This window comes from Podarcis raffonei, chromosome 9, assembly GCF_027172205.1.
Source record: "Podarcis raffonei isolate rPodRaf1 chromosome 9, rPodRaf1.pri, whole genome shotgun sequence".
In the NCBI taxonomy this organism is placed as follows: Eukaryota; Metazoa; Chordata; class Lepidosauria; order Squamata; family Lacertidae; genus Podarcis; species Podarcis raffonei.
This window is the reverse complement of record NC_070610.1, coordinates 13,213,345-13,237,419: the sequence shown is the minus strand read 5'-3', so window position 1 is coordinate 13,237,419 and position 24,075 is coordinate 13,213,345. Positions and strand designations below refer to the sequence as shown.

At 43.6% G+C, this 24,075-nt stretch overlaps 1 protein-coding gene across 1 annotated transcript in view; it reads left to right on the top strand.

The window, feature by feature from the left end:
* Positions 1-531: 531 nt before the first annotated feature.
* Positions 532-24,075, top strand: part of SEPSECS (Sep (O-phosphoserine) tRNA:Sec (selenocysteine) tRNA synthase) — a 37,944-nt gene continuing 14,400 nt past the window's right edge. Inside the window, exons 1-6 of the mRNA XM_053404503.1 lie at positions 532-684; positions 4,171-4,325; positions 9,151-9,269; positions 9,367-9,525; positions 10,686-10,839; positions 17,801-17,903. Of these exons, the coding sequence (XP_053260478.1) occupies positions 571-684; positions 4,171-4,325; positions 9,151-9,269; positions 9,367-9,525; positions 10,686-10,839; positions 17,801-17,903 (804 nt within the window). The 5' untranslated portion in view covers positions 532-570. The remainder of the gene's footprint in view (positions 685-4,170; positions 4,326-9,150; positions 9,270-9,366; positions 9,526-10,685; positions 10,840-17,800; positions 17,904-24,075) is intronic.

Here is a 24,075-nt window from a genome sequence, read left to right as displayed (position 1 = left end):
TCTGTTCTCTGCCCAGCCCCCTTCTTTAAAATGTTTCACCTGAGAAAGAGACCTGTGAAATCCGAAAGGTCACTCACTCCTGGTAACTTTGCCCTGGGCAAGATATAAAGCGACTAACAAATGCGATAAATGGCTGTCAACTGCCCTGAAATCTACTGATAAAGGCTTTAATAAATGAAATAATAATAATAATAGCATTGCTACGGGAGTTCCTCCGCACCAGGGCTAAGGGAACCAGCAGGAGGGACCCACTGGCCCTCCAGATGTTGTCAAGAGACTCCAAGGATGAAGATACTGTGGTCCAACATCTGTAGAGCCCCATCACTGACCTAACTGCGCGTGCGCAGAACGAAAGCCGCGTTCTGTGGTGCGGCGCCGTTGGGAAAGCGGGCGGCGAGTGCCTTCCCCTTCGTCCTCCTCTCCGATAGGGGGCGCCAGTCGCTCACGTTCTTACAACGTCGAGAGCGGCCTTCTCTCTCACTGCCCTCTACCAATGAAAGCGTCGCGCGCGGAGTGCGCATGCGCACGGAAACCCAGCCCCGCCTCTTCCTTCCCTCGCTTTCCTCCGCCATGAATACGGAGAACTTCGTGGCCAGCGAGAGGCTCGTGAACGCGGCCTACGTGCGGCAGGGGTCGCAGGGGCGCCGCGCGCACGAGCTCCGCTTGCGGGCCTTACTGGAGCAGGTAAAAAGCCGGGCAGGCGGGGAGTTGTTCGTCTTTTTTTCCTGAGGGAAAGCGGGAGTGGGGGCGTGGCCTCGTCTCCGGAGGCTCCGCCCACTCGCCTGCCTGCTTTTCAGGCCACGCCCCCCGGAGGTGTCATTCTCCTCATGGAACAGGCATAAGCAAACGGCCCTCCAGATTGGACTACAACTCCCATCATCCCCTGACCACTGTTCCTGTTAGCTAGGGATGATGGGAGTTGTAGTCCCAAAACATGGTGGGCCGAGTTTGCCTATGCCTGGCATGGAGCATAGAGCGTAGGGAGCTGCCTAACAACAAAAAGCAAGGTTTCTAGTCCTCATGGTCTGAATAAAAGGCTAATTTAAGGAGGAATATCTGACTTTTCTGGGACACGGGTGGCACTGTGGGTTAAACCACAGAGCTAGGACTTGCCAATCAGAAGGTCGGTGGTTCAAATCCCCGTGACAGGGTGAGCTCCCGTTGCTTGTGCCAACCTAGCAGTTCGAAAGCACGTCAGAGTGCAAGTAGATAAATAGGTACCGCTCTGGCGGGAAGGTAAACGGCATTTCCATGCGCTCCTGTGGTTCGCCAGAAGCGGCTTAGTCATGCTGGCCACATGACCCAGAAGCTGTACGCCGGCTCCCTCGGCCAATAAAGCGAGATGAGCGCCACAACCCCAGAGTCGGCCACGACTAGACCTAATGGTCAGGGGTCCCTTTACCTTTTAATCTGATTTTTAGAAGACATCTGAAGGCAGCCCTGTATCGGGAAGTTTTAATGATTGATGTTTTATTGTGTTTTTAATATTCTGCCGGGAGCCGCTCAGAGTGATTGGGGAAACCCAGCCAGATGGGCAGGGTATAAATTATTATTATTATTATTATTATTATTATTATTATTATTATTATTATTACAGAGTCATTTAGTCCATCTAGCCCAGTATTGTCCACACTAACTGGCAGCAGCTCTCCAGGGCATGGTTAGGCAATCTAAGGCCCAGGGGCCAGATCCAGCCCAGTCGCCTTCTAAATCTGGCCCGTGAATCAGCGTTTTTTTACATGACTAGAATGTGTCCTTTTATTTAAAATGGGTTATTTGTGGGGCATAAGAATTCTTTCATTCATTCTTTCTTTCTTTTCAAAATATGGTCCGGCCCCTCACAAGTTCTGAGGGACAGTGGACTGGCCCCCTGCTGAAAAAGTTTGCTGACCCCTGCTCCAGGGTTTAGACTCCACCTGGAGGTGCCATCGGGGACTGAACATGGCAAGGCAGGCACTATGCCACTGAGCTACGGCTCTTATGCAGCCCTGGGCGCAAAAGGACACCCCACCCCGGCCATTCTGTTTCGGAGCGTAATTGTGGTGGGAGCGCCTCTGATTCAGTGATGTAAAACCCTGGAGGCCAATAATAATAATAAATTTTATTTATACCCCGCCCTCCCCAGCCAAGACCGGGCTCAGGGCGGCTAACAACCAATAATAAAAACAAGTTGATTAAAATACAATTTAAACAGGATTAAAATACAACATTAAAACATTAGGATGCAGCGTATTCACAGGAGGAGAAAGGAAAAAGAAAGAGGGGGAGGGAATCAAACTGATTCTAAGCCAAAGACCAGGTGGAACAACTCTGTCTTATAGGCCCTGCGGAAAGAAATCAGATCCCGCAGGGCCCTGGTCTCATGAGACAGAGCGTTCCACCAGGCTGGAGCCAGTGTTGAAAAGGCCCTGGCTCTGGTTGAGGCTAATCTAACTTCCTTAGGGCCCGGGACCTCTAGGGTGTTGCTATTTATGGACCTTAAGGTGGCTTGTCCACATAGCAGCAAGGTCGGAAGCTTCCCACTGGCGCCTTGGTATGGTTTTAGCTACTGGCAGCCTTTGTCTCTTTGCAGTTAAGGGCCATTTACTCTGCCACGCCTCTGAATGCACTTTAAAGTGCATCCAACACACATTTGAAGTGTGTGACCCCCCCCAAAAAAAAGAACGCCGGGAACTGTAGTTTTTTAAGGGTTCTGTATCTTGTAGCTCTGTGAGTGGGCAGCTATAGTTTCTCAGGGCTCTTTGGGGGAAATCATGTGTTTTAAATGCTTGTGGGGTGTTCTTAAAATGTATGGTATGGGTCTGAGAATTGTCTACTCATAGAAGAAGCACACTATAAACAGTGGGGAGTTTTGTATCATATGTATTTTGTGATTTTCCATACCTAGCCAGGCCCATCGAGATGCATAGGAGGAAAGGCAGGAAGTAATAATGCCTTATTTTTGGCAGAGCTGTCAGAAACCTTTGTTCTTCTGACGTGTTAGTTACATCTGTTAGGTCCGGCCAGCTTAATACGTAACCTAATACTATTGAGTAAGCATTCATAGAAAGTCCCACTGAATTTGTTTGCTTACTCTCTACCTACCTAAGACACTTTACTGAAGAAAATAACCTTGGATAATTTGCACAGTCTTTTTCCATCCTCAAAATAATGTGTCATCTCCATATGCACACTTAATTGTGAACATAGCTTGAGATAGTGTTAACTTCATCCTTCTGCTTCTGGACTAGGATTCCCTGTTAGCTTTAAAATTCAAGCAAAAGTGGTAGCTATATTGCAGGTACATCCAAAAGGTGGATGGTGAACTACCGGTAGATCACTGGATGTGTGTGGTAGATCACTTGCTCCCCTCAAACAAGCTGTACAAGTTTTGCTCCCCTAGAAAAAGTTCAAAATTTGCCCTGCATCCAAAATTTGCCAAAACAGGGCTTTCCTTCCTAAAAAAAGCTCAACAATTTTGACCTGAACCCCAAAAAAGGGGGTAGATCACTGCCAGCAGATCGCAGTCTCTTGGGAGTTGGCCACCCCTGCTATATTGGAAATGGTGCCTCAGTTCAGACAGTCTTTCACTGTTTTCTAAACAACTAAACTAAACTAATCTAAACTGTAATTGAGATTGGATATGTGCACTCTTACCCCTCTTGCATGTGATTTCCCCCCCTCTTTTCTACGTTTTGCTTTAATTAAGCCTTGTGGTTTAGAGCTTAGCAGGATTTGGGAAGAAATTGTGGTTTCAGGCAATCCTGGTCAACTGTTGTTTTTAGCCCCAATGAAGATGTAACCCTAAACTGTGGTTATAATGAGCCATAGAAGGGAGTTCGAAATTTGCATTTGAGAGGGGGAAAGGAAGTGTGCAAACCTGCTGCATGTTCACCTCCAAACCATGGGTACAGCACCAGAAGTGAGCCAATGTTGCAATCCTGCAAGGCAAATGGTGTGAGTTTGAACCCCTTGATACTTTTCTGGATGAAACTAAATGACAATGGTGGGTTTAAAAAGAAGTTTCTTTGCAGTAATAGAGTACTTTTCAATTAAAAACATGTGGTTTTTTCAAGTTACAGTTTCATTTTTCCTTATTCTAGTTTAGCTTATCTAAGAAAATGAAACAACAACAATGTGTAAATGTATGTACTTTAACTGTATTGTATTTAATTGTACTGTTTTCTGAAGGGCAAATGTCCTGAAGATGGATGGGATGAAAGCACTATTGAACTTTTTCTCCATGAATTGGCAATTATGGACAGCAATAATTTCCTAGGCAACTGTGGTGTGGGTGAGAGGGAAGGAAGAGTGGCATCAGGACTTGTAGCCCGCCGGCATTACAGGTAAATATGGCATTTTTAATATGACAAGTGACTTATTTCTCTTTTATACCTGTTTTCCTCCCGTGAAGGAGTGTGCATAGCTAGGTAACAACTAGATTTTATATTCCCCAAAATGAGGGCTCAGCCATTGTATTGCTATGTGTTTATGGGTGCTAGAATTTACCGGTAATTAAGGTTGGGGTGTGAAAGCTAGTTTTCTTGGAGGTGATACCCAGTGTGTATCTAAGCCAGGGGTCTGCAAGGTGTACCGGTCATGGGCTGGATCACTCCCACGGAGATTATCTGTGGGCCAGACCAGCGCAGTGCGACACCGAAAATCACGTCTGCGCATGTCCGTGGCGCCAGAGATTGCTTCTGCGCATGCCCAGACGCTGAAAATCATGCCTGCGCAGAAGCGATTTTCAGCATCTGGACATGCGCAGATGTGATTTCCAGTATCTGCGTGTGCGCAGATGCGATTTCCAGCTCCGCTCAGCGAGTCCCCGCGCTGTGCTACACCAGTTTAGCACAGCGCGCGGAGGACTCGCTGAGTGGGTGGCTTGGTTCGGGGGCAGCTCGTGGGCCGGTAAAATGGTCTTCATGGGCCGCACATTGCCAACCCCTGATCTAAGCCATGCGCTAGACCTTGTTAAGCCAAGTATAAAAGCTGACTAACTCAGATAATTTCCTTTTGAGGTGTTAGGCTAGGGATGAACCATTTAGGCAACACAAAGGATCAAAAGCATATCTCACTTGGAAATGAATGGGTTTCCTTCCTTCCTCAAAGAGGTTTAGTTTAAAAGACAATGCTGGTGTTTTCGGAAAGGTTAGAGTTTAGAATGGCAGTTAGGAGTTAAGCAACAGAGTTACTAAGCAGTGGACTGGGGAGAGAGCCAGAAAGCAGGATTCTGGTGTCTTAATCCAATACTGACTATGCAGAAGCCATAACCTCTTGCATTGTAATGCTGAAGATCCCTTTATGGTAGTCTTAGGTTGTAAATATGTGTAAATAAACCATATATCATAAGGACAACACAGCTTCTGCTGCTCCTCGTTGTTCAAAAGGAAACTCAGACCCTGGATAAGCATAGCTGGTATTCCTGGAATCTTTAATCTTGCACTACTCAGAAGTAGGGGTAGCAGGTAACAGTATATTCCTTCTTCCCAGCATCCTTCGGTGCAGTCTGAAACCTCCATAGCACATAAGAGTCTTGTTTGAATGTTGACTACTTCCTCCCATGTTCCACCTTGAGCTCTTCAATCTTAGTTCCATTGTTTAACAACTGAAAATTCAAAAATCTTCACAGCATTTTCTGACATTTTGATTTGTTTAATAAGTACCAGTAGGTTCTTATGGGTTATGATAGCTAGCTCTACTTTTTTGCTGCTTTTTCAAGTTGCTTGGGTTTTTTTTAATACAGATATTGTGTTTAAATCTCCTTTTTATTTTTAAAACAAACAGTGCAACAAACTCAGTACATATCACTTAAACAAGAAGATTGGCACTTTAACCTGGTTTATTGGCCAATTCCAACGCTTACTAGAGTAGCAAATATATATGGAATGGGGTATACTAGTTTGCTTCACCATTACTTTCTCACGAAACATGGCGTCACACTAATGTTTGTTTTATTTAGATCATTAGTATACCACATTAGATTTTCTTTTTTAAAAAAAATCTTAAGCAGTTTACAGCATATCTTAAAATATTTGAAGTACAACATTACTGAATATCAGAATAGATTTTCAGATTTATTTATATACAAATTACAAATCATATACAAAAATGCAATAATAACCCACATTTAAAAACAGCATAATCACCATTGAAACAAAATATCCTCTTAAAGATTACTAAAAGAGAAGTAAAAATCAAATAGAAAAATACATTAAAAACCCTGGATCTTATAAAACATTATTAGCAGCTAAACAAAATCACTGAAGTAGAAGCTATACCCATGTTTTCCTTCATAGTAATGTCTCCCAAACATATCCTTAGTACTCTCTAACATACAGATCTCAGCCATTCACACCAACCGTATCCATAATGAAGTTTTCTGTTGCAGACAGATAACCGTACAGTGGTGCCTCGGGTTACAGATACTTCAGGTTACAGATTCTGCTAACCCAGAAATAGTACCTTGGGTTAAGAACTTTGCTTCAGGATGAGAACAGAAATTGTGTGGCGGTGGCATGGCAGCAGCGGGAGGCCCCATTAGCTAAAGTGGTACCTCAGGTTAAGAACAGTTTCAGGTTAAGAACGGACCTCCAGAACAAATTAAGTTCTTAACCCGAGGTACCACTGTATTGCAGTTGTGTAGCACTGGTCCAGTTCATGGATTGCAGGTGGAATCTCATTACGCAAATATATGGCTTTGGGTTTGGGTTTTGTCCATTTGCAAATTTCTGAATTTGCTTATACTGTACATTTATAGCTTGATATTTTGTTATGAGCACAAATAATTTTCATCATTCCAATATTCCCTTTATCCAAGGCAAAAGAGTTAAGGGTAGGATGGGAGATGCATACAGCACTTGGGGGATATATTCATGGTGCTTCTCGCACCATGTGTGCATTACTTAACAGAAGGTCAGCCAACTGTAACAACTCTTCCAACAGAGTTGGTTTCATCTTAAGGACATAAGGACAAGTATTTCAGTTTAACTGTGTACCTGTTCTCTGTCATCCTAAACGATAACAGTAGGTTCATGGTTCCTGAAAAGAGAGACCACAATTATAAAAAGGTCCTTTTCTCAGATGTCGTGTTCCTAATGCGAGTAGAATGCTTGTATGAGCAGGTTTTTATATCTTTTTGAACATACGAGCCCCTGCTTGGTATGCTAAAAATGTGAAAATAATTTCTTTGCTGCTATGTTAACAAATATTAGCATAGTGAAATTGAATTTTTGGATGAAGAAATAAATGATGTATTCTTCTCTTCCACTTCAGCTTAATTAGTTTTACAGTGGAACATTTACCCTTCACCAGCACACTAATCAGAATTTCTTCTATCCCATATATTAAAACAAAAACATATTAAACATCAGTTACATGCATATATTGAATTATGGGAGTTGCATTTTTAAATGACCCTTATGACAGATTAATTGCGGCTAACATGAACAAAAGCCCATTAAAATTGATTTTATTCAAATGAAGCAGAGCTTATGGGCAAACTCAGCTTCTAAGGGCCTAAAGTCCCAGGTCATCTGGCACTCGATTGGGCTGTTGTATAATTTACAGCCAACACATTTTTAAATATAAGCTTACTTTGCTGCTCCAAACACTATGCATTTGTTGTTCCAGCTGTCATTATAACTCGTCACTTACAATTATAATTCTTACAGTGTTGGAATAATTGTAAGTGATAGAATGACAAAGAGCTCCAGGTTTTTTGGCATGCCCACTCCTTATATGTGGTTGCCACCTGCCCCTCACCTAAGTCTTCTGTGTGTGTTAAAGAAGTGGGGAGAATGGCATCAATATGTCTCCCTTCTTGGCTTAGCAGAAGGCAGAATCAATGCAGAGACCTATTTTGCTTCTGTCCTTGCAAGGAACCTCCATGTGAAATGGAACTACCCATCCTTTGCATTCAGGTTCTCTGGCATGCACAGAGGACTTTGACAGAGCTCAGAGTCTTGTTTTACCTTGCCCAGCTCCTTAAGGAAGGCAAACATTGGGTTGAGGGGCTTGTATTCAGGTTCTCTGGCATGCACAGAGGACTTTGACAGAGCTCAGAGTTTTGTTTTACCTTGCCCAGCTCCTTAAGGAAGGCAAACATTGGGTTGAGGGGCTTGTATTCAGGTTCTCTGGCATGCACAGAGGACTTTGACAGAGCTCAGAGTCTTGTTTTACCTTGCCCAGCTCCTTAAGGAAGGCAAACATTGGGTTGAGGGGCTTGTAATGTTTGGAATGTATTGAAGAACCATCAAAGGCAACTGCGAGAGCATCCTGTAGGAGAGGGAGACAGGGAACCTAGACAGTTCGTTTCATTCTGTGTCATGTAACCATGGAAGAGATATTGGCCACAGATCATGGTTAAGACAAAGAGACCTTAATCATAAACCTTGACTCAGCTGCCAATCCACTCTGTGCTGAAAGGACCGTCAAGTAGCAAAGTGAATGCAAACTCCTCTACTGGAGTCAGCATGTTCATGTGGTGCAGGTAAACCAGAGTTTAGCATACCATGATAATGCAAACTAGGTCACTGGGACCCTCCAGGGGCTCAGCATCCCCTCTTGTGTTTGCAGTCCAGGGCAGGCAGGAGAACTGGCTAAATTGCCGAGCTGCCATAGACAGCTGTTGGCTGCCTTCAAGTTGGTGGGTTGCAAGTTTTGTAGGTCTACATAGTGGTAGATAGAATAACTGAATTTACAGTAAGCCACATAGGTAAAGGTAAAGGGACCCCTGACCATTAGGTCCAGTCGTGACCGACTGTATTGGCCGAGGGAGCCGGCGTACAGCTTCCGGGTCATGTGGCCAGCATGACTAAGCCGCTTCTGGCGAACCAGAGCAGCGCATGGAAATGCCGTTTACCTTCCCGCCGGAGCGGTACCTATTTATCTACTTGCACTGGTGTTCTTTTGAACTGCTAGGTGGGCAGGAGCTGGGACCGAGCAACGGAAGCTCACCCCATCGCGGGGATTCAAACCGCCAACCTTCTGATCGGCAAGCTCTAGGCTCTGTTGTTTAACCCACAGCGCCAAGTCACATATTTTGAAGTTAATGCCAGTACAATTCATGAAGTTGGTTCTCACTAAGTCATGGTGCAAAACTCTGTATCTGAGTAACTATTTTTCTGTTAAAAGTTTCATTTCCCTCCCAACCTTCTGTTTCGTTTCCAGGTTGATCCATGGGATTGGAAGGTCAGGCGATATTTCTGCTGTTCAGCCAAAAGCTGCAGGCTCCAGTCTCTTGAACAAACTTACTAATTCAGTTGCCTTGGATATCATAAAACTTGCCGGTAAGTGTGGAGCCAAGAGCATGTGTTCCCTTACAGGTACTTGCAATATTTTAAGAGCATTTGTTTTTCACATCTGATTTTTGTCTTTTACCTGCAGGTGTCAGGACAGCAAGTAGCTGCTTTGTGGTCCCCATGGCAACTGGCATGAGCCTAACATTATGTTTCCTAACCCTGCGGCACAAGAGACCAAAGGCAAAATACATTATCTGGCCCCGTATAGACCAGAAATCCTGTTTCAAGTCAATGATCACTGCAGGTAAAAGGGTTTGTGTGGAGTGCTGGGGATTCTTGTTGCTTGGTTAGCACAAGCTCTGAACATGTTGTTTGATTCTTGGTAAACCTCTAGCTGCTAATGCCTTCCTGGGACTGCAATAAAAGGAGGAGGCTTGTCAAATACCTTGCAATACATGACTAGAGGTTTTGCTTTTTTTTTTTTTTGCATGGTAGGTCGGAAATTGTGTAGACCTGCAATATATATAACTTACTGGAAGCCTGATACAAGCTATGATTTTAAATAATTATATGCAAAATTCAGCTTCCTTCCTTCTTCTATAGTTTTCTGGTTTCCCAGTTATCTTTGAAACACAGTCTCTTTTGTCCCTGGGTCATGTGTGAGGATTTTTCTAAAGCCACACAAACCTTATACTTCTCGGCAGAAATCATACTGATTTTCAATATTCTATTGCTCACCTATTTGAAGAGTGAGAATAGAACATTCTATAGCATCCTAGCAGCTTGTCCAGAGGCTGATTAAGAACTTGCAGACAAACAACTGTGGTAGAGATCCACATAATCTGCAATAGCTGCTAAGAAGGAAAATAGCCAATAAGCTCCTGAAAGGCTAACTTAGAATAAGTCTGTGAATTTTTTGAGATTTACGTCAAGTGTGATGTAAACTGCCTCAACACCATTGCTATATTCTGCAGCATTTCTTTTCAGAGTGTTCAAACCACTGATGACACACTTAGAATATTATGTCCATCTTCCAGGTTCTTTTACTGGAAGCTGGATGTTCATGCCATCTTGCAGGATGTTTTTGCTAGCAATATTTTAAATTGAGTCTAGAGAGAGTAGCCCTGACTGCTGTATCTTATGTTTGAATGTCAGGTCTTGCTCTTAATTTTAATTTTCCATGGGATGTTGTACGATGAGTGCCAGTGAGATAATTTCCTGGACTGATGATGCAATACCAGTTTATTTACTGATCTCTATAGTGGTTAATATTAAAGTTTAATACTAATTTTAATAGAATAGTCTCTGTAATTTTAAATAGAATATTTGTCTCTGTAGTAAGCAAAGAGAATAAAATCAAACAAAGGAGGCACACTGGAGTGAAGATAGGCACATAGAGTGAAGATTAAATTGTAGGAGAATCCAGGATGCGCACTCATACATTGTTTTTGTTGGCTGGACTAGGTTTTGAGCCTGTGGTGGTAGAAAATGTATTAGAAGGTGACGAGCTGCGTACAGACCTCAAGGCAGTGGAAGCTAAAATCCAGGATCTTGAGGCTGATAATATACTCTGTGTTCATTCTACCACATCATGTTTTGCTCCAAGGGTGCCTGACAGGTAAATAAAGCAACATGTACACTATTGATAGCTATAATTTATATTTGACTTTGAGGGTAGTAATGATGCTACTGCCTGTGATTGACTAAGTTTCCCTAATGTCCAAGAGCAGGCATAGGCAAGCTACAGCCCTCCAGATGTTTTTGAGACTACAATTCCCATCATCCCTGACCACTGGTCCTGTTAGCTAGGGATGATGGGAATTGTAGTTCCAAAACATCTGGAGGGCCGGAGTTTGCCTATTCCTGTCCACGAGGGATCAGATAATGGAGAAGGGTCTTTGGCTGTCGTTGGTTGAGCTTCTCATGTCCTAGAATGAGTCACCGCAGGCAGAGGGACAGGAGGAAATCGAAAATAGAGAGACAGGATCGTGAGCAAGCCTCAAGCTAATGGAAGCAGTGTAGGGGAGATGGGGATGGGAACTAGGAAAGAAAGACTGGGAATTGTCCAGAGCTGCGAGGAAGACCATGGAACATACTTTATCCAGGAAGGAAAGTGGGGAGAAAGTTGGCAGAAACAAGAGGTTCACAGGGCCAGGAACTCATGAAGGAGGGTGTAATTGACACAGTGTGCCAGATATTTGATGGAGGTCTATGATTGAGATACATTTTATGTTCTGGTTTTGTACAGCTCTTATGATACTACTCTAGACTACAGGTAAGGAATTATATGTTTGAATGCTCTCTTGTATTAAAGCGAAACCTCCTACACTTAAAAAACTAGCATTTTATAGGTAAGGTTCTGTTGTGCTGGCTTATTTGCGCAGAGAAATCTTAAATGTCAGAATATTTGCATGTTAGTATTCAACAATTCATGGAAAGACAGGAGGGAGTTCCTGATTAGGATATGAATATTACCAGGTGGAACAAAAGTCAGACAAACGATTTTTATCATACCTGCTTTAGATTAATGATCCTCCACAACTGTACTTTGGAGTAAAGTTATTCTTGCAAATTGCTTTTCCTGAGGGCCTCTAATTAGGATGGCTTTCATCTTTAGCTGCTGGAATTATTGATAGAAAAGCAACTTCTTTAACGTCTAATGTTTCTGCTACCTCTCTGTTGATGTTCATTTGATAAGCCTATAGGAAGTGTTGACTAACTGTGCAATCCTAATCGTGCCTACTCTGAAGTAAGTAAGCTCTGTTGAATTCAGCGGGGCTCACACCCATGTAGGTGGAGCTAGGATTGCAGCCTAAGCCATTCCATTCCGAGCAGTTAAAACAAAGGTAATTAACAAAATTTTAAATTCCGTAAAAATGCATCACTATTCATTTTGTCAACTCTTCATCTGTGGTTGTCAGCAAAAATTTCTTTGGAACACTTCTGAACTCCACAAAATATAACACTTCAAGTCTGCTTTTCTATTCAAAGTTGAACCATATTCCAATTTTGTGGGTAAATGATTTGGGCTTGTGGATGGGAGACAAAGAGTCGGCTGAGAAACTAATAAATTGTGATTGCGGTTGCAGAGGGTAAGAAAATTTATCCTCTAAATTGGATTGTCTTTCAAGTAGTGGTGGTAAAAATGATCTGTAGTATAAACTGTGTAAATAACTTCCTTCATGCATGCAAATATGTATCTGCAGTTACGTAATGAGCACAGGCAAGAGTTTTACAGGTTTAGTGATTCCTATTAACACATTTACCACTGTCACATATTATTAAAGGTAAAGGTACCCCTGCCCGTACGGGCCAGTCTTGACAGACTCTAGGGTTGTGCGCCCATCTCACTCTAGAGGCCGGGGGCCAGCGCTGTCCGGAGACACTTCCGGGTCACGTGGCCAGCGTGACATCGCTGCTCTGGCGAGCCAGAGCCGCACACGGAAACGCCGTTTACCTTCCCGCTAGTAAGCGGTCCCTATTTATCTACTTGCACCCGGGAGTGCTTTCGAACTGCTAGGTTGGCAGGCGCTGGGACCGAACAACGGGAGCGCACCCCGCCGCGGGGATTCGAACCGCCGACCTTTCGATCGGCAAGCCCTAGGCGCTGAGGCTTTTACCCACAGCGCCACCCGCGTCCCCGTCACATATTATAGCAATGGTCAAAAAAAGTATCTCCTAGCGTAAGATAGTCTTCCTCTCTATTTTTTAGACCTTTATCTTGCCTTACTTCTTTTTTCTTCCTCGTTTCCATATGACCTTTTAATATTTTTTTAATTCAGCTGTTTCAAAAATGGCAGATCCATAGGATTTTGCATCCTGTGATCTTAATCCAGAGTGTTCTGCATATGATCCTTGACCTAGCTATATATTATGGGGCAGATAGGATAGTAGTTTTAGACTGCATCCAAGGAACTTCTGGGGTTTCACAAAGCTAGTGGAAGGGATATTCTCCAGCGAATGTATCAGTAATGACTGACAAGTTTCCCTGCAGAACAGCTTGTGTACCAGTACCCATCTTCTCCCACAGGACATGGGTGTGTGGGTGTCTGGTATGTCCAAAATTTCATGGCAGGCAAGCTAGGAAAGCATTTCCTAAAGGCGAAAAGTTTGAAAATTACTGATGTATGGGAAAGATGATCAAGATCAACTGAAACAGCAACACACACACACACCAGCATTGAACTGTTGGATTGTGACCTCAGTGTCAAGTACTAGCTGGAATTTGCAGTCCTCCTCTGGAAGTCTTTGCATTTAGAAATATAAAAAGGTAAAGGGACCCCTGACCATTAGGTCCAGTCGTGACCGACTCTGGGGTTGCGGCGCTCATCTCGCTTTATTGGCCGAGGGAGCCAGCGTACAGCTTCAAGGTCATGTGGCCAGCATGACTAAGCCGCTTCTGGCGAACCAGAGCAGCGCACAGAAACGCTGTTTACCTTCCCACCAGAGCGGTACCTATTTATCTACTTGCACTTTGACGTGCTTTTGAACTGCTTGGTGGGCAGGAGCAGGGACCGAGCAACGGGAGCTCACCCCGTCACGGGGATTCAAACCGCTGACCTTCTGATCGGCGACTCCTAGGCTCTGTGGTTTAACCCACAGCGCCACCCGTGTCCCTTCTTCAGAAATATAGTCACATATAAAAGTTGAACTTCTGAGTAAGAATCTTTTTTTCCTTTTACTGTAAATTAGTTTCAGCTAGACTGAATTGGTTTTTTAAATATATTGTTTATTTATTGATTTAATAAACGTATGTACAAGTATGTGGTAAAAGGATATAAAGTTGGTCTAATAATTCTGTCTTTGTGCCGCGAATGTTGTCTAAACTGAGTTGGAAAAAAATTCTGAATTGAAATTTGAAAATAAAAATAACCTAAGCTCAGGCCATTGCAATTTGCCGTTCATTTCTCTGCCGGCAGCTTTGTAGTCCGGTACATTGTTGTGCGCTGTCTCATTCCTTAAACTATGAATTTAAAATATTCAATAGCATTTGAAGGGCCTTTTTTTTATTAAAGGACTGCTGTCAACCCCTGAATGTCACACATTTATCTTTTCAATGGGATTGCCCCCATTGCTACAACCTCAGAAAATATATTTCAACTTTGCTATAACATTTTGTCTAGGTATCAGATGAAATGGCATTTTCCTTTTATAACTTGTATGTGGTCATTTCTTCCAGCACTATTCCTTTGCATGTGAAAACTATTTGAACTCCCATGTTAGGGACCCCTGCCCGAGGAAAGTGCAGGCATAATGGTATTCCTTCCTCCAAACTTTCATACTTCATATAATTATTTCTCGGGAGCACCTGTCTCCTCAGCCAGCTCACTTGTTCTACCCTTAGACTGCAATCCATTGAACTCTTACTTCTCAGTAAGCATGTATAAGATCACACAGTTACAATGCAAACCAAACCAAAAATAGGTGTGCACATTGATTTGAGTGGTTCTAAATGCTCCTTACTTGTTGATTGGATTGCTGCCTGTTTTTCTAGCTGTTGTTCTAAACCAGAGATGGCAAATGCCCATATTCTTAAACTACTACATTCTGCAAAAATTCAGTAGCCAGATCTACCTGAGCCTAGGGTTTGCCGATCGGAAGGTTGGTGGTTCGAATCCCCGCGATGGAGTGAGCTCCGGTTGTTCAGTCCCAGCTCCTGCCAACCTAGCAGTTCAAAAGCACATCAAAGTGCAAGTAGATAAATAGGTACCACTGTGGTGGGAAGGTAAACGCCATTTCCGTGCGCTGCTCTGGTTCGCCAGAAGCAGCTTAGTCATACTGGCCACATGACCTGGAAGCTGTCTGCGGACAAACGCCGGCTCCCTCGGCCTATAGAGCGAGATGAGCGCTGCAACCCCAGAGTTGGTCATGACTGGACCTAACAGTCAGGGGTACCTTTACCTTTACCTTTTACATATCTATATAAAATTAAGCACACAGCAGATGGTTTTAAAACATTCTTTTCCTCCCGCATTTCACTTTAAATACATTTGAGAGTGGCCCTTTGAATCTCTTTGAACTCTGGCATCTCTGCAACCTACTGTTCAAAGCTCCTGCAACCAAGAGCAAAAGTAATTGAGGTTCCTGCAAGGAGGACATCCTAGTCTATAACATCAAACTTAATGATTGCTGCCCGAACTCTCAAACCATTAAATGTTGAGAAAAGTGGTGGTTCAGTTGCTATGCAGCAGTCTGCCTTGCATTGGCTACTGAAGCAGGGCATGCTTAGTAAATGGGCTGTAACATTTTTAAAAACAATATTTGGAATGGCTTCACTTGGGGTTGGTACTGGGTTGTAGGCAAGCACTGATCGCCCTACACTTTGGGAAAAGGAAGAGGAAGCAGGCATGTGAACCCTGCAGCTTGTGTCTGCTCATTGTTAAACTGCCATCATACTGCAGTTTGGCATTATGTCTGAACATTACTAGGCTACAGTGAGCTTTGTAGCTGAATGAGAATTTGACCCCAAGCCTCTCTGATACATGTTCAACATGCTATCTACTGCACCAGTATTTCCCAGGCTTATAATAATCGTATATCCCTTTTGAGACTTTAGTCTTATCGGTGTACCTCTTTTTGGGCAAAGATAATTGGGGGGGGGGTAGTTTTCATAATACTGTTTTATCTCTGATTGTGTGTGTGTGTGGCTGTGTACCCTTTGAAACCCTTTCTCCTACCCCCCCCCACTGGTACTTTAAATAATAACCTGATTTTTGCAGTTCAGACTTCGTACTCCTCCACTTGCTTCGCTACAGTAGTAAAGACGTACTTCAGAATAGAGTGAACTTTGGATTAGTTGCTTGTGCACATAGATTACCAGCTCATTTAAACTAAGGCTGTAGGAAGAGAATGATAATTTTAATTGCTGCCAAATTAGCTTGGATTGGATTTATAGCTCAGAGGCGCAATTTTTCATCTCTTGGGCCAGGGTGGATTAAAAATGGATGATTTTATATAAATGGATTTTTGAATAAATGAAATTATACCAAGCGCTCCCTAAAATAACTTGGTTTTAAGTTGTATCTGAGTTTGAAAAAGCCATTAGAATCTACATTTATATTCTCTTAAAACCAAATCCGTTATCCCCCTGCTAAATATAGTACATTGAACCTAAGCCTGATTTCCTATGTTAAAGAATGAATGAGAAGCAAAAAAAAAAAAAAAAAGTGTCATGAAGTTGAGCATTACACAGATGACACAATAGGTTATGAATCGTATTAATTATTGTGAAAATTGTACATATGTAGGCAGTCCAGTAGACAGGATGTTATAGTGGTGCACTGTTCTTGGTAGCGCGGCAGCTGTACAGTGAATCAGACAAAAAAAAATTGGGACTTCCGTTTTCTCTCCTTCTCCTGTGTAGAGGGCTCCCAGGGGGCTGGAGGGGTCAGGAGAAGAAGCACCTATGGAACTGCATGATTTGATATAGCCCTTAATTTTACAGCTGTTTCCGTAACTACACCTAGATTCTGTAGTATAAAAGACATGGGAGCTACACCCTAAGATCTTTGGGTACTGTTCAAGTATTTTAGCTGTTCTAGCATTCAATTAGTAGGCATACTTTCCCCCTGCCCCCAAAAATGCACTAATCAGAAAGTTGGATGTTTTTGGTTTAAATCATTTCAATATGTCCTGAACTATTTAATTTTCACAACAGACTTTATATCAGACATAGGCAAACTCGGCCCACCAAATGTTTTGGGACTACAACTCCCATCATCCCTAGCTAACAGGACCAGTGGTCAGGGATGATGGGAGCTGTAGTCCCAAAACATCTGGAGGGCTGAGTTTGCCTATGCCTGCTTTATATGTTTGGTCCCCATTGAAGTCGAAATCTAGATAGATGGGAAGGTTGTGATTTAAAAAGAAATTGAATGCCTCTAAATAATTACAACTATGTTTTCCACTATAGTGGTACCTTGGTTGTTGAATGACTTGGCTCCCGAACAAATCAGCTCCCGAACGCCGCAAACCCGGAAGTGAGTGTTCCGGTTTGTGAACGTTTTTCAGAAGCCAAATGTCTTCCGCAGCTTCCATTTGAATGCAGGAAGCTTCTGCACTCAATCGGAAGCTACGCCTTGGTTTTTGAACGGCTCCGGGTGTCAAACGGACTCCCGGAACGGATTAAATTCGACAACGAAGGTACCACTGTATTGGACTGTAAAATAAGTGCTTTTTAAACTGAATTCTTAGTCCAAATACTCATTAGAAAAATAGATAAGAATGCAACTTTAGCTAACGTCTAAATAACTCTTGAACTAATGCCATAGTCTAAGGGCTTTGGTCTCAAACGGCATGAAACTTAGGAAGTTGCAAAAGCTTTTGGTGATATGCTCATCTGTTCAAAGTCAATGCCAAATATGTCACCGGGTTTCCATAATCCCCTTGTAGGTTATGCAGCTATTTGAACTGTTTGAACCGTTTCCATCTTATCTTAAGCAGTAGGAGGCTAACTGAGATACTCTGCTTTGTTTCCCTTACGTTTCCTTTTAATTTATTTCAGTCTTTCCTCCCAGGTTCCTTCTATTACTTTTCTCTCCTTGACTGTGTTTGCCCAAATTTCAATTTTATATTTGCAGATTGGAAGAATTGGCCGAGATTTGTACAAGATATGACATCCCCCACATTGTCAATAATGCATATGGAGTCCAGTCCTCCAAATGTATGCATCTCATTCAGCAGGTAAGGGACATTTACCTTTATCTTGGATGTTGTGTCTCTAGATTAACTAGAGTTTTACACCAGACTTTGAAACTTGGAGCTTTCTAGCTGGCAATACTGTGTTTCTGTTATTATTATTATTCTTAATTATACCCCGCCCATCTGGCTGGGTTTCCCCATCCACTCTGGGCAGCTTCCAACAAAATATTAAAATACAGTAGTCCATCAAACATTAAAAGCTTCCCTAAACCGGGCTGCCTTCAGATGTCTTCTAAAAATCTGGTAGTTGTTTTTCTCTTTGACATCTGGTAGGAGCGCATTCTACAGGGCGGGTGCCACTACTGAGAAGGCCCTCTGCCTGGTTCCCTGTAACTTTGCTTCTCGCAGCGAGGAAACCGCCAGAAGGCCCTCGGCACTGGACCTTAGTGTCCGGGCAGAACGATGGAGGTGGAGACGCTCCTTCAGGTATACTGGACCAAGGCCATTTAGGGCTTTAAAGGTCAGCACCAACACTTTAAATTGTGCTCGGAAACGTACTGGGAGCCAGTGTAGGTCTTTCAAGACCGGTGTTATATGGTCCCGGCGGCCGCTCCCAGTCACCAGTCTACCTGCCACATTCTGGATTAGTTGTAGTTTCCGGGTCACCTTCAAAGGTAGCCCTACATAGAGCACATTGAGTAGTCCAAGCAAGAGATAAGCAGAGCATGCACCACTCTGGCGAGACAGTCTGCGGGCAGGCAGGGTCTCAGCCTGCGTACCAGATGGAGCTGGTAAGCAGCTGCCCTGGACACAGAATTAACCTGTGCCTCCATGGACAGCTGTGAGTCCAGAATGACTCCCAGGCTGCGCACCTGGTCCTTCAGGGGCACAGTTACCCCATTCAGGACCAGGGAGTGCCCCACATCCGCCCGCCCCCTGTCCCCCAAAAACAGTACTTCTGTCTTGTCAGGATTCAACCTCAATCTGTTAGCCGCCATCCATCCTCCAACCGCCTCCAGACACTCACACAGAAAACCAGGGCTTCTACAGGATCATCAGCTTTCTCCACTGGAAGACCCCCCCCCCCAAACATTCAGGAACCCTCCGTTTCCTGAATCAGTCTCCTGGAGGATAGGGCATCTGAATGGGCCCCCACCCTTGCAAGGAGGAATTGCTGCTACTAGTCCAAACTTTGCACCTGCAGTATGATGCTGGGGTGTGTGACGATAATACCGACATGAGAGATTTTTTGTAAAGATATATTTTGTTGTTGTTGTTGTTGTTGTTGTTTAGTCGTTTAGTCGTGTCCGACTCTTCGTGACCCCATGGACCAGAGCACGCCAGGCACTCCTGTCTTCCATTGCCTCCCACAGTTTGGTCAGACTCATGTTTGTAGCTTCGAAGACACTATCCAACCATCTCGTCCTCTGTCGTCCCCTTCTCCTTGTGCCCTCCATCTTTCCCAACATCAGGGTCTTTTCCAGGGAGTCTTCTCTTCTCATCAGGTGGCCAAAGTATTGGAGCCTCAGCTTCACGATCTGTCCTTCCAGTGAGCACTCAGGGCTGATTTCCTTAAGAATGGAGAGGTTTGATCTTCTTGCAGTCCATGGGACTCTCAAGAGTCTCCTCCAGCACCATAATTCAAAAGCATCAATTCTTCGACGATCAGCCTTCTTTATGGTCCAGGTAAAGATATATACATGTCTCAAAAGACTGAAAAGGTGCTATATAAATAATGTGATTCCTGCGTATGAATTGGCATCCATCTAATTTTTCTAAACCGACCGGCAGCTCAGCCCACAAATAAGTTCACCCAATATTAAGGCCATTTTGAGCTCTCGGATATGGTTTTCCCAATTTGGGGGCTATTACCACATTGTTCATGCAAAACGATGTCACTGTTTGTGAAACTTTCTTTGTTGCAAAATTTGAGCTCCTTTAAATTGTTGAGCTGCTCAGATTTGCCGCTGTTGTCTCTGTGTGATTGCGCTGATGTATAGGTTATGGAGATGCAGCCAGAAGCAGCAGACTGAGTGAACACCTGCCCTTTAGCAGAATGTGATGGAGATGCCTGCTGAGGCAGGAGTCTTGTGCCCTTTTCCAACTGCCTATCTTGAGTATGAGTATAAATACTGTGGAACTTTTCTGCATCAGTAGTCCTTGTCTAGCCATCTGGCTAGCCAGTTTTCATAAGCTTTCTGCTTTCTTGATCTCCCCCCTCCCTCCATTTGGGGGTGACCCCTATGTTAAGATAGGCCAGACTTCTTGGGATTTTAGGAATGTGGCTCAGATTGTTGCTGAAATCTGTTTGTTAAGGATATTTTAATCACATACGTAGTTACGGAATCTGAACTTTTAAAAAGCTACATTTGGAAAGATGCAATTCTTTGTGACAGCAGTCACGAAATTAAAAGGCGCCTGCTTCTTGGGAGAAAAGCAATGACAAACATAGACAGCATCTTAAAAAGCAGAAACATCACCTTGCCAACAAAGGTCCGTATAGTTAAAGCTATGGTTTTCCCAGTAGTGATGTATGGAAGTAAGAGTTGGACCATTAAAGAAGGCTGATTGCCGAAGAATTGATGCTTTTGAATTATGGTGCTGGAGGAGACTCTTGAGAGTCCCATGGACTGCAAGAAGATCAAACCTATCCATTCTGAAGGAAATCAGCCCTGAGTTCTCACTGGAAGGACAGATCCTGAAGCTGAGACTCCAATACTTGGGCCACATCATGAGAAGAGAAGACTCCCTGGAAAAGACCCCGATGTTGGGAAAGATGGAGGGCACAAGGAGAAGGGGACGACAGAGGACGAGATGGTTGGGCAGTGTTCTCGAAGCGACCAGCATGAGTTTGAGCAAACTGCGGGAGGCAGTGGAAGACAGGAGTGCCTGGCGTGCTCTGGTCCATGGATCACGAAGGGTTGGACACGACTAAACAACAACAATTCTTGTCCTGTGGCGGATAAAGGCATACGGCAAAACAAGGGTTGCATTAAAATATTTGAAGTGGGGAATTCACCTTGGTGTGGGATCTGTTTCCCTGTATCCCTTATGTCACAGCACCCTTGACACCTTCCTTCCCTAACTGTTCAACATACACTGATATTAACCTACTCCAGCTGCTGGCATTAGATTCTGTCGGATGAGAAAACAAGCTAGCGCCAACACACGCAGAACAAAACTATAATTAATACCAACAAGATCAGGATTGTGGGAATTTGCTTTGAGGTAGGTATAAACCCTCAAGGGTGGATCCTGATTTACAAAACATGGTTTGGGGAGGGACGATCTTACGGCGGCTGCACCACATAGAACCGAGTGGGGTGGGGGTAATCTTGATGTGTCAGGGCAGAAAATTCCAGAGATAAAAGAATTATCTAATGAAAGAACTTGAAGATGAGAGACCTCTGGAACACAGACTTGTTATTAAATTGCCTGAGGAAGGTAAGAACTGGCGCTGGGGAACCAGGTGGGGCTTGCACCCACCCTATCTTTTTTCCCCTCAGGCCTTGAACGCCAGAAATGAGATGCGTGTGAAGACAGTAGTATGGCAGACAATGAACAAGAAATAGGCCGGACAGTCACCACTCTTCCCATCCTCACAAACATATTTTCAGAGCTGGCTGTAGCCAAATTAACATTTGTATTGTGGAAAGCTCCACTGTTACATAGGAACACTGAGATCAAAATGTGAAGAACAATTTAACTTTCTACATCACCTGTAATGGAAATAATAAATCACTTCTAATGATAGCCTTGTCAAGAAAATACTGAGTAGCACAATTGGTCCATTAGTCCACTGGGTTGCACACTGCTTTCTGTTTTCCTCCTGTTTGTTTATGATTTATGTTAAGACATTCAAAGGGATCACTTTTGCTTATATTTTTATATGTTTTCTGCTTTGCATTGGGAAAACGGATCTGCTTTGCTGATGGGAGATGCACAATTTATAGTAAACGTGGGTTCTTGGGGTGGTAGTCAACTAAGTTGTACTCAGAGTTGACCTATTAAAATTAATATATAACTTAGTTGTGCTCATTAATCTCAATGGATCTACAGTGGTACCTTGGTTTGCATACGTCTTGGTTTGCATAAGTTTTGGATTACAAACACGGAAGTGCATGTCCCAGTTTGCAACCTTTTTTTGGATTACAACCCATTTTTTTGGATTATGACCAATTTTTTTTTTTTTTAGGCCCCATTGGTGAAAGCGCGCCTTGGGTTACAACCTGTTTTGGTTTACAAACAGACCTCCAGAACGGATTATGGTTGTAAACCAAAGTACCACTGTACTCAAAATAGAGCTGAATGTCACTCTAAAGCTCAATCCAGGCAGGGTGGTAGTGTTGGTAGATGGTTGACCACACCTGGGAGATAAGTGTTCAAACCTTTTTGAATAGATTTCCACTCCTTGAGGGTCAAGGTCACAGACTGGAGGTGCTGTTAGATGCAGCCTGAATGGCTCTGTGTGCAATTCTACGTACAATTCAAAGGACTGGTTTTACCATAACCTATAAAGCCCTGTGTAGTTTGGGATCAACTCTGGGACAATGCTTCCCCTGATGCTATCTGAGATGGTCATTGTCTTGAGTTCTCCCACCAGATAAGGAGAAGGAGGTGGGGAACAGGAGAACAGGTCCTTTTCTGTGTTGGCACCCTGCTTGTGGAGCACACACCATCTGACTGCACACTTAGTGCCTATAATGGGTGGTGTGGGACGACATGTTTATCTGCACAGATGTTCTAATTTAGCGTATGTTGTTCTGTTGTTTTATTCCTTGCCGATTTTAGGATCTTAGCTGGATTATTTTATTCTGCTGTTCTATCTTAGCATGTTTTCTATTCTTAAAATGCTAGCTGCCTCCTAAGTTGCCTTGGTGAAGTGGGCTAGAAATACGTTAATGTAAATAAATCTTTCTGTTAAAAGACTCGCGCTTCCTAAACAGTTCAGCTTGAGAATGCAGATTAATTTAGAGAAGGTGATCCTCCAACTGTAAATTGAGATATGCATTTGTGATCTTACAGAAAGGTCTCTTAGTGAACAGGAATTTTGTAGCTAAAACCTCACGGCACGTTTTAGAGAAGAGTGGTGTTGCAAGAGACCCATCCTGTGGTTTTAATCTCTATTGTTTAACATGGTTTTCCAAAATAGTTTTAACAAGGAACAAAGGAGCCCCTGTAAAGAAACCTGGGCACAATCTACCAGACACTTCTCCTGTATCAAGCTCCATTGACGTGAATGGGAATTGTGCAAGACCCTGATAAGAGACTTAGCTGCCTTTGGTTCTTTCCCTCCCTCAACTGTCACTGAGCAGGAGTCATTTTATCAGGCTACTAGGGAAGCAGGGCCATTCTCAGTGTCAGTTCAGTTCAGCTGACAACACACCATAGCTGTCAACCGTCCCTTATTTGGCAGGAAACTCCCTTATCTCAGCGCCGTGTCCCTCTGCTGTCCCTTATTGATGATGTCCCTTAAATTTCCCAGGTTTCAAAGGAAGCAGCTCCTCTCCCTCCCTCCCTGCCGGCCAGGGAAGCTCCAGCTGTGTTGCTTGGCTGCGTTGCTCACCCAATAAGGACTCTAAGAACAACTGGGGGGTGGAGCTTGCATGCCTTGTGCCGATCAAATCAGCTGCATTGCCTGGGGACTCGCCTTTGCTCAGCGCTTCCCAGCAGAGAGGTGACAGTGGTTTTCCTTGCTGCATCCCCTTTGCTGGGTTGTTGCATTGTGGGAACCACCGCTTGAGGCTTCGTTTGGCTGCTGGCTGGGCTTTCTGCCTTTGGCTCGGAGGGGCTCAGAAGCTGAACATACCTGTGCTCCGAAAATCCCTTATTTTGGCTGCTGATCCCTTATTTTCGAGGCTGCTGGTCCCTTATTTTCAAATCTGTAAGTTGACAGCTATGCAACACACTTATTTTTGGCTCCTCCTCTCCCAGAACTATTTCCCTTCCAACTGGTCATTCTAAAAAACTTCAAGACGTTTAAGAACAAATGCCTGAGTTTCCTTTCTTTCCTCCTCCTTCCCTATCTCTTTTTCTTTTGGAGGCAGACTGTCGATTTTAGTGAGCTGTCTGGGAGCCTTTGCAGCTAAAGAGTTGCTTTAAATAAATATGTGCCAAGAAGGACTGACAATTCTAATTTTCCTGGTAGGCTGTACTGATGGTTAGTGGCTTTGACTAATACTTTGTTCATCCGCCTACTGGGTTTATTTATCTT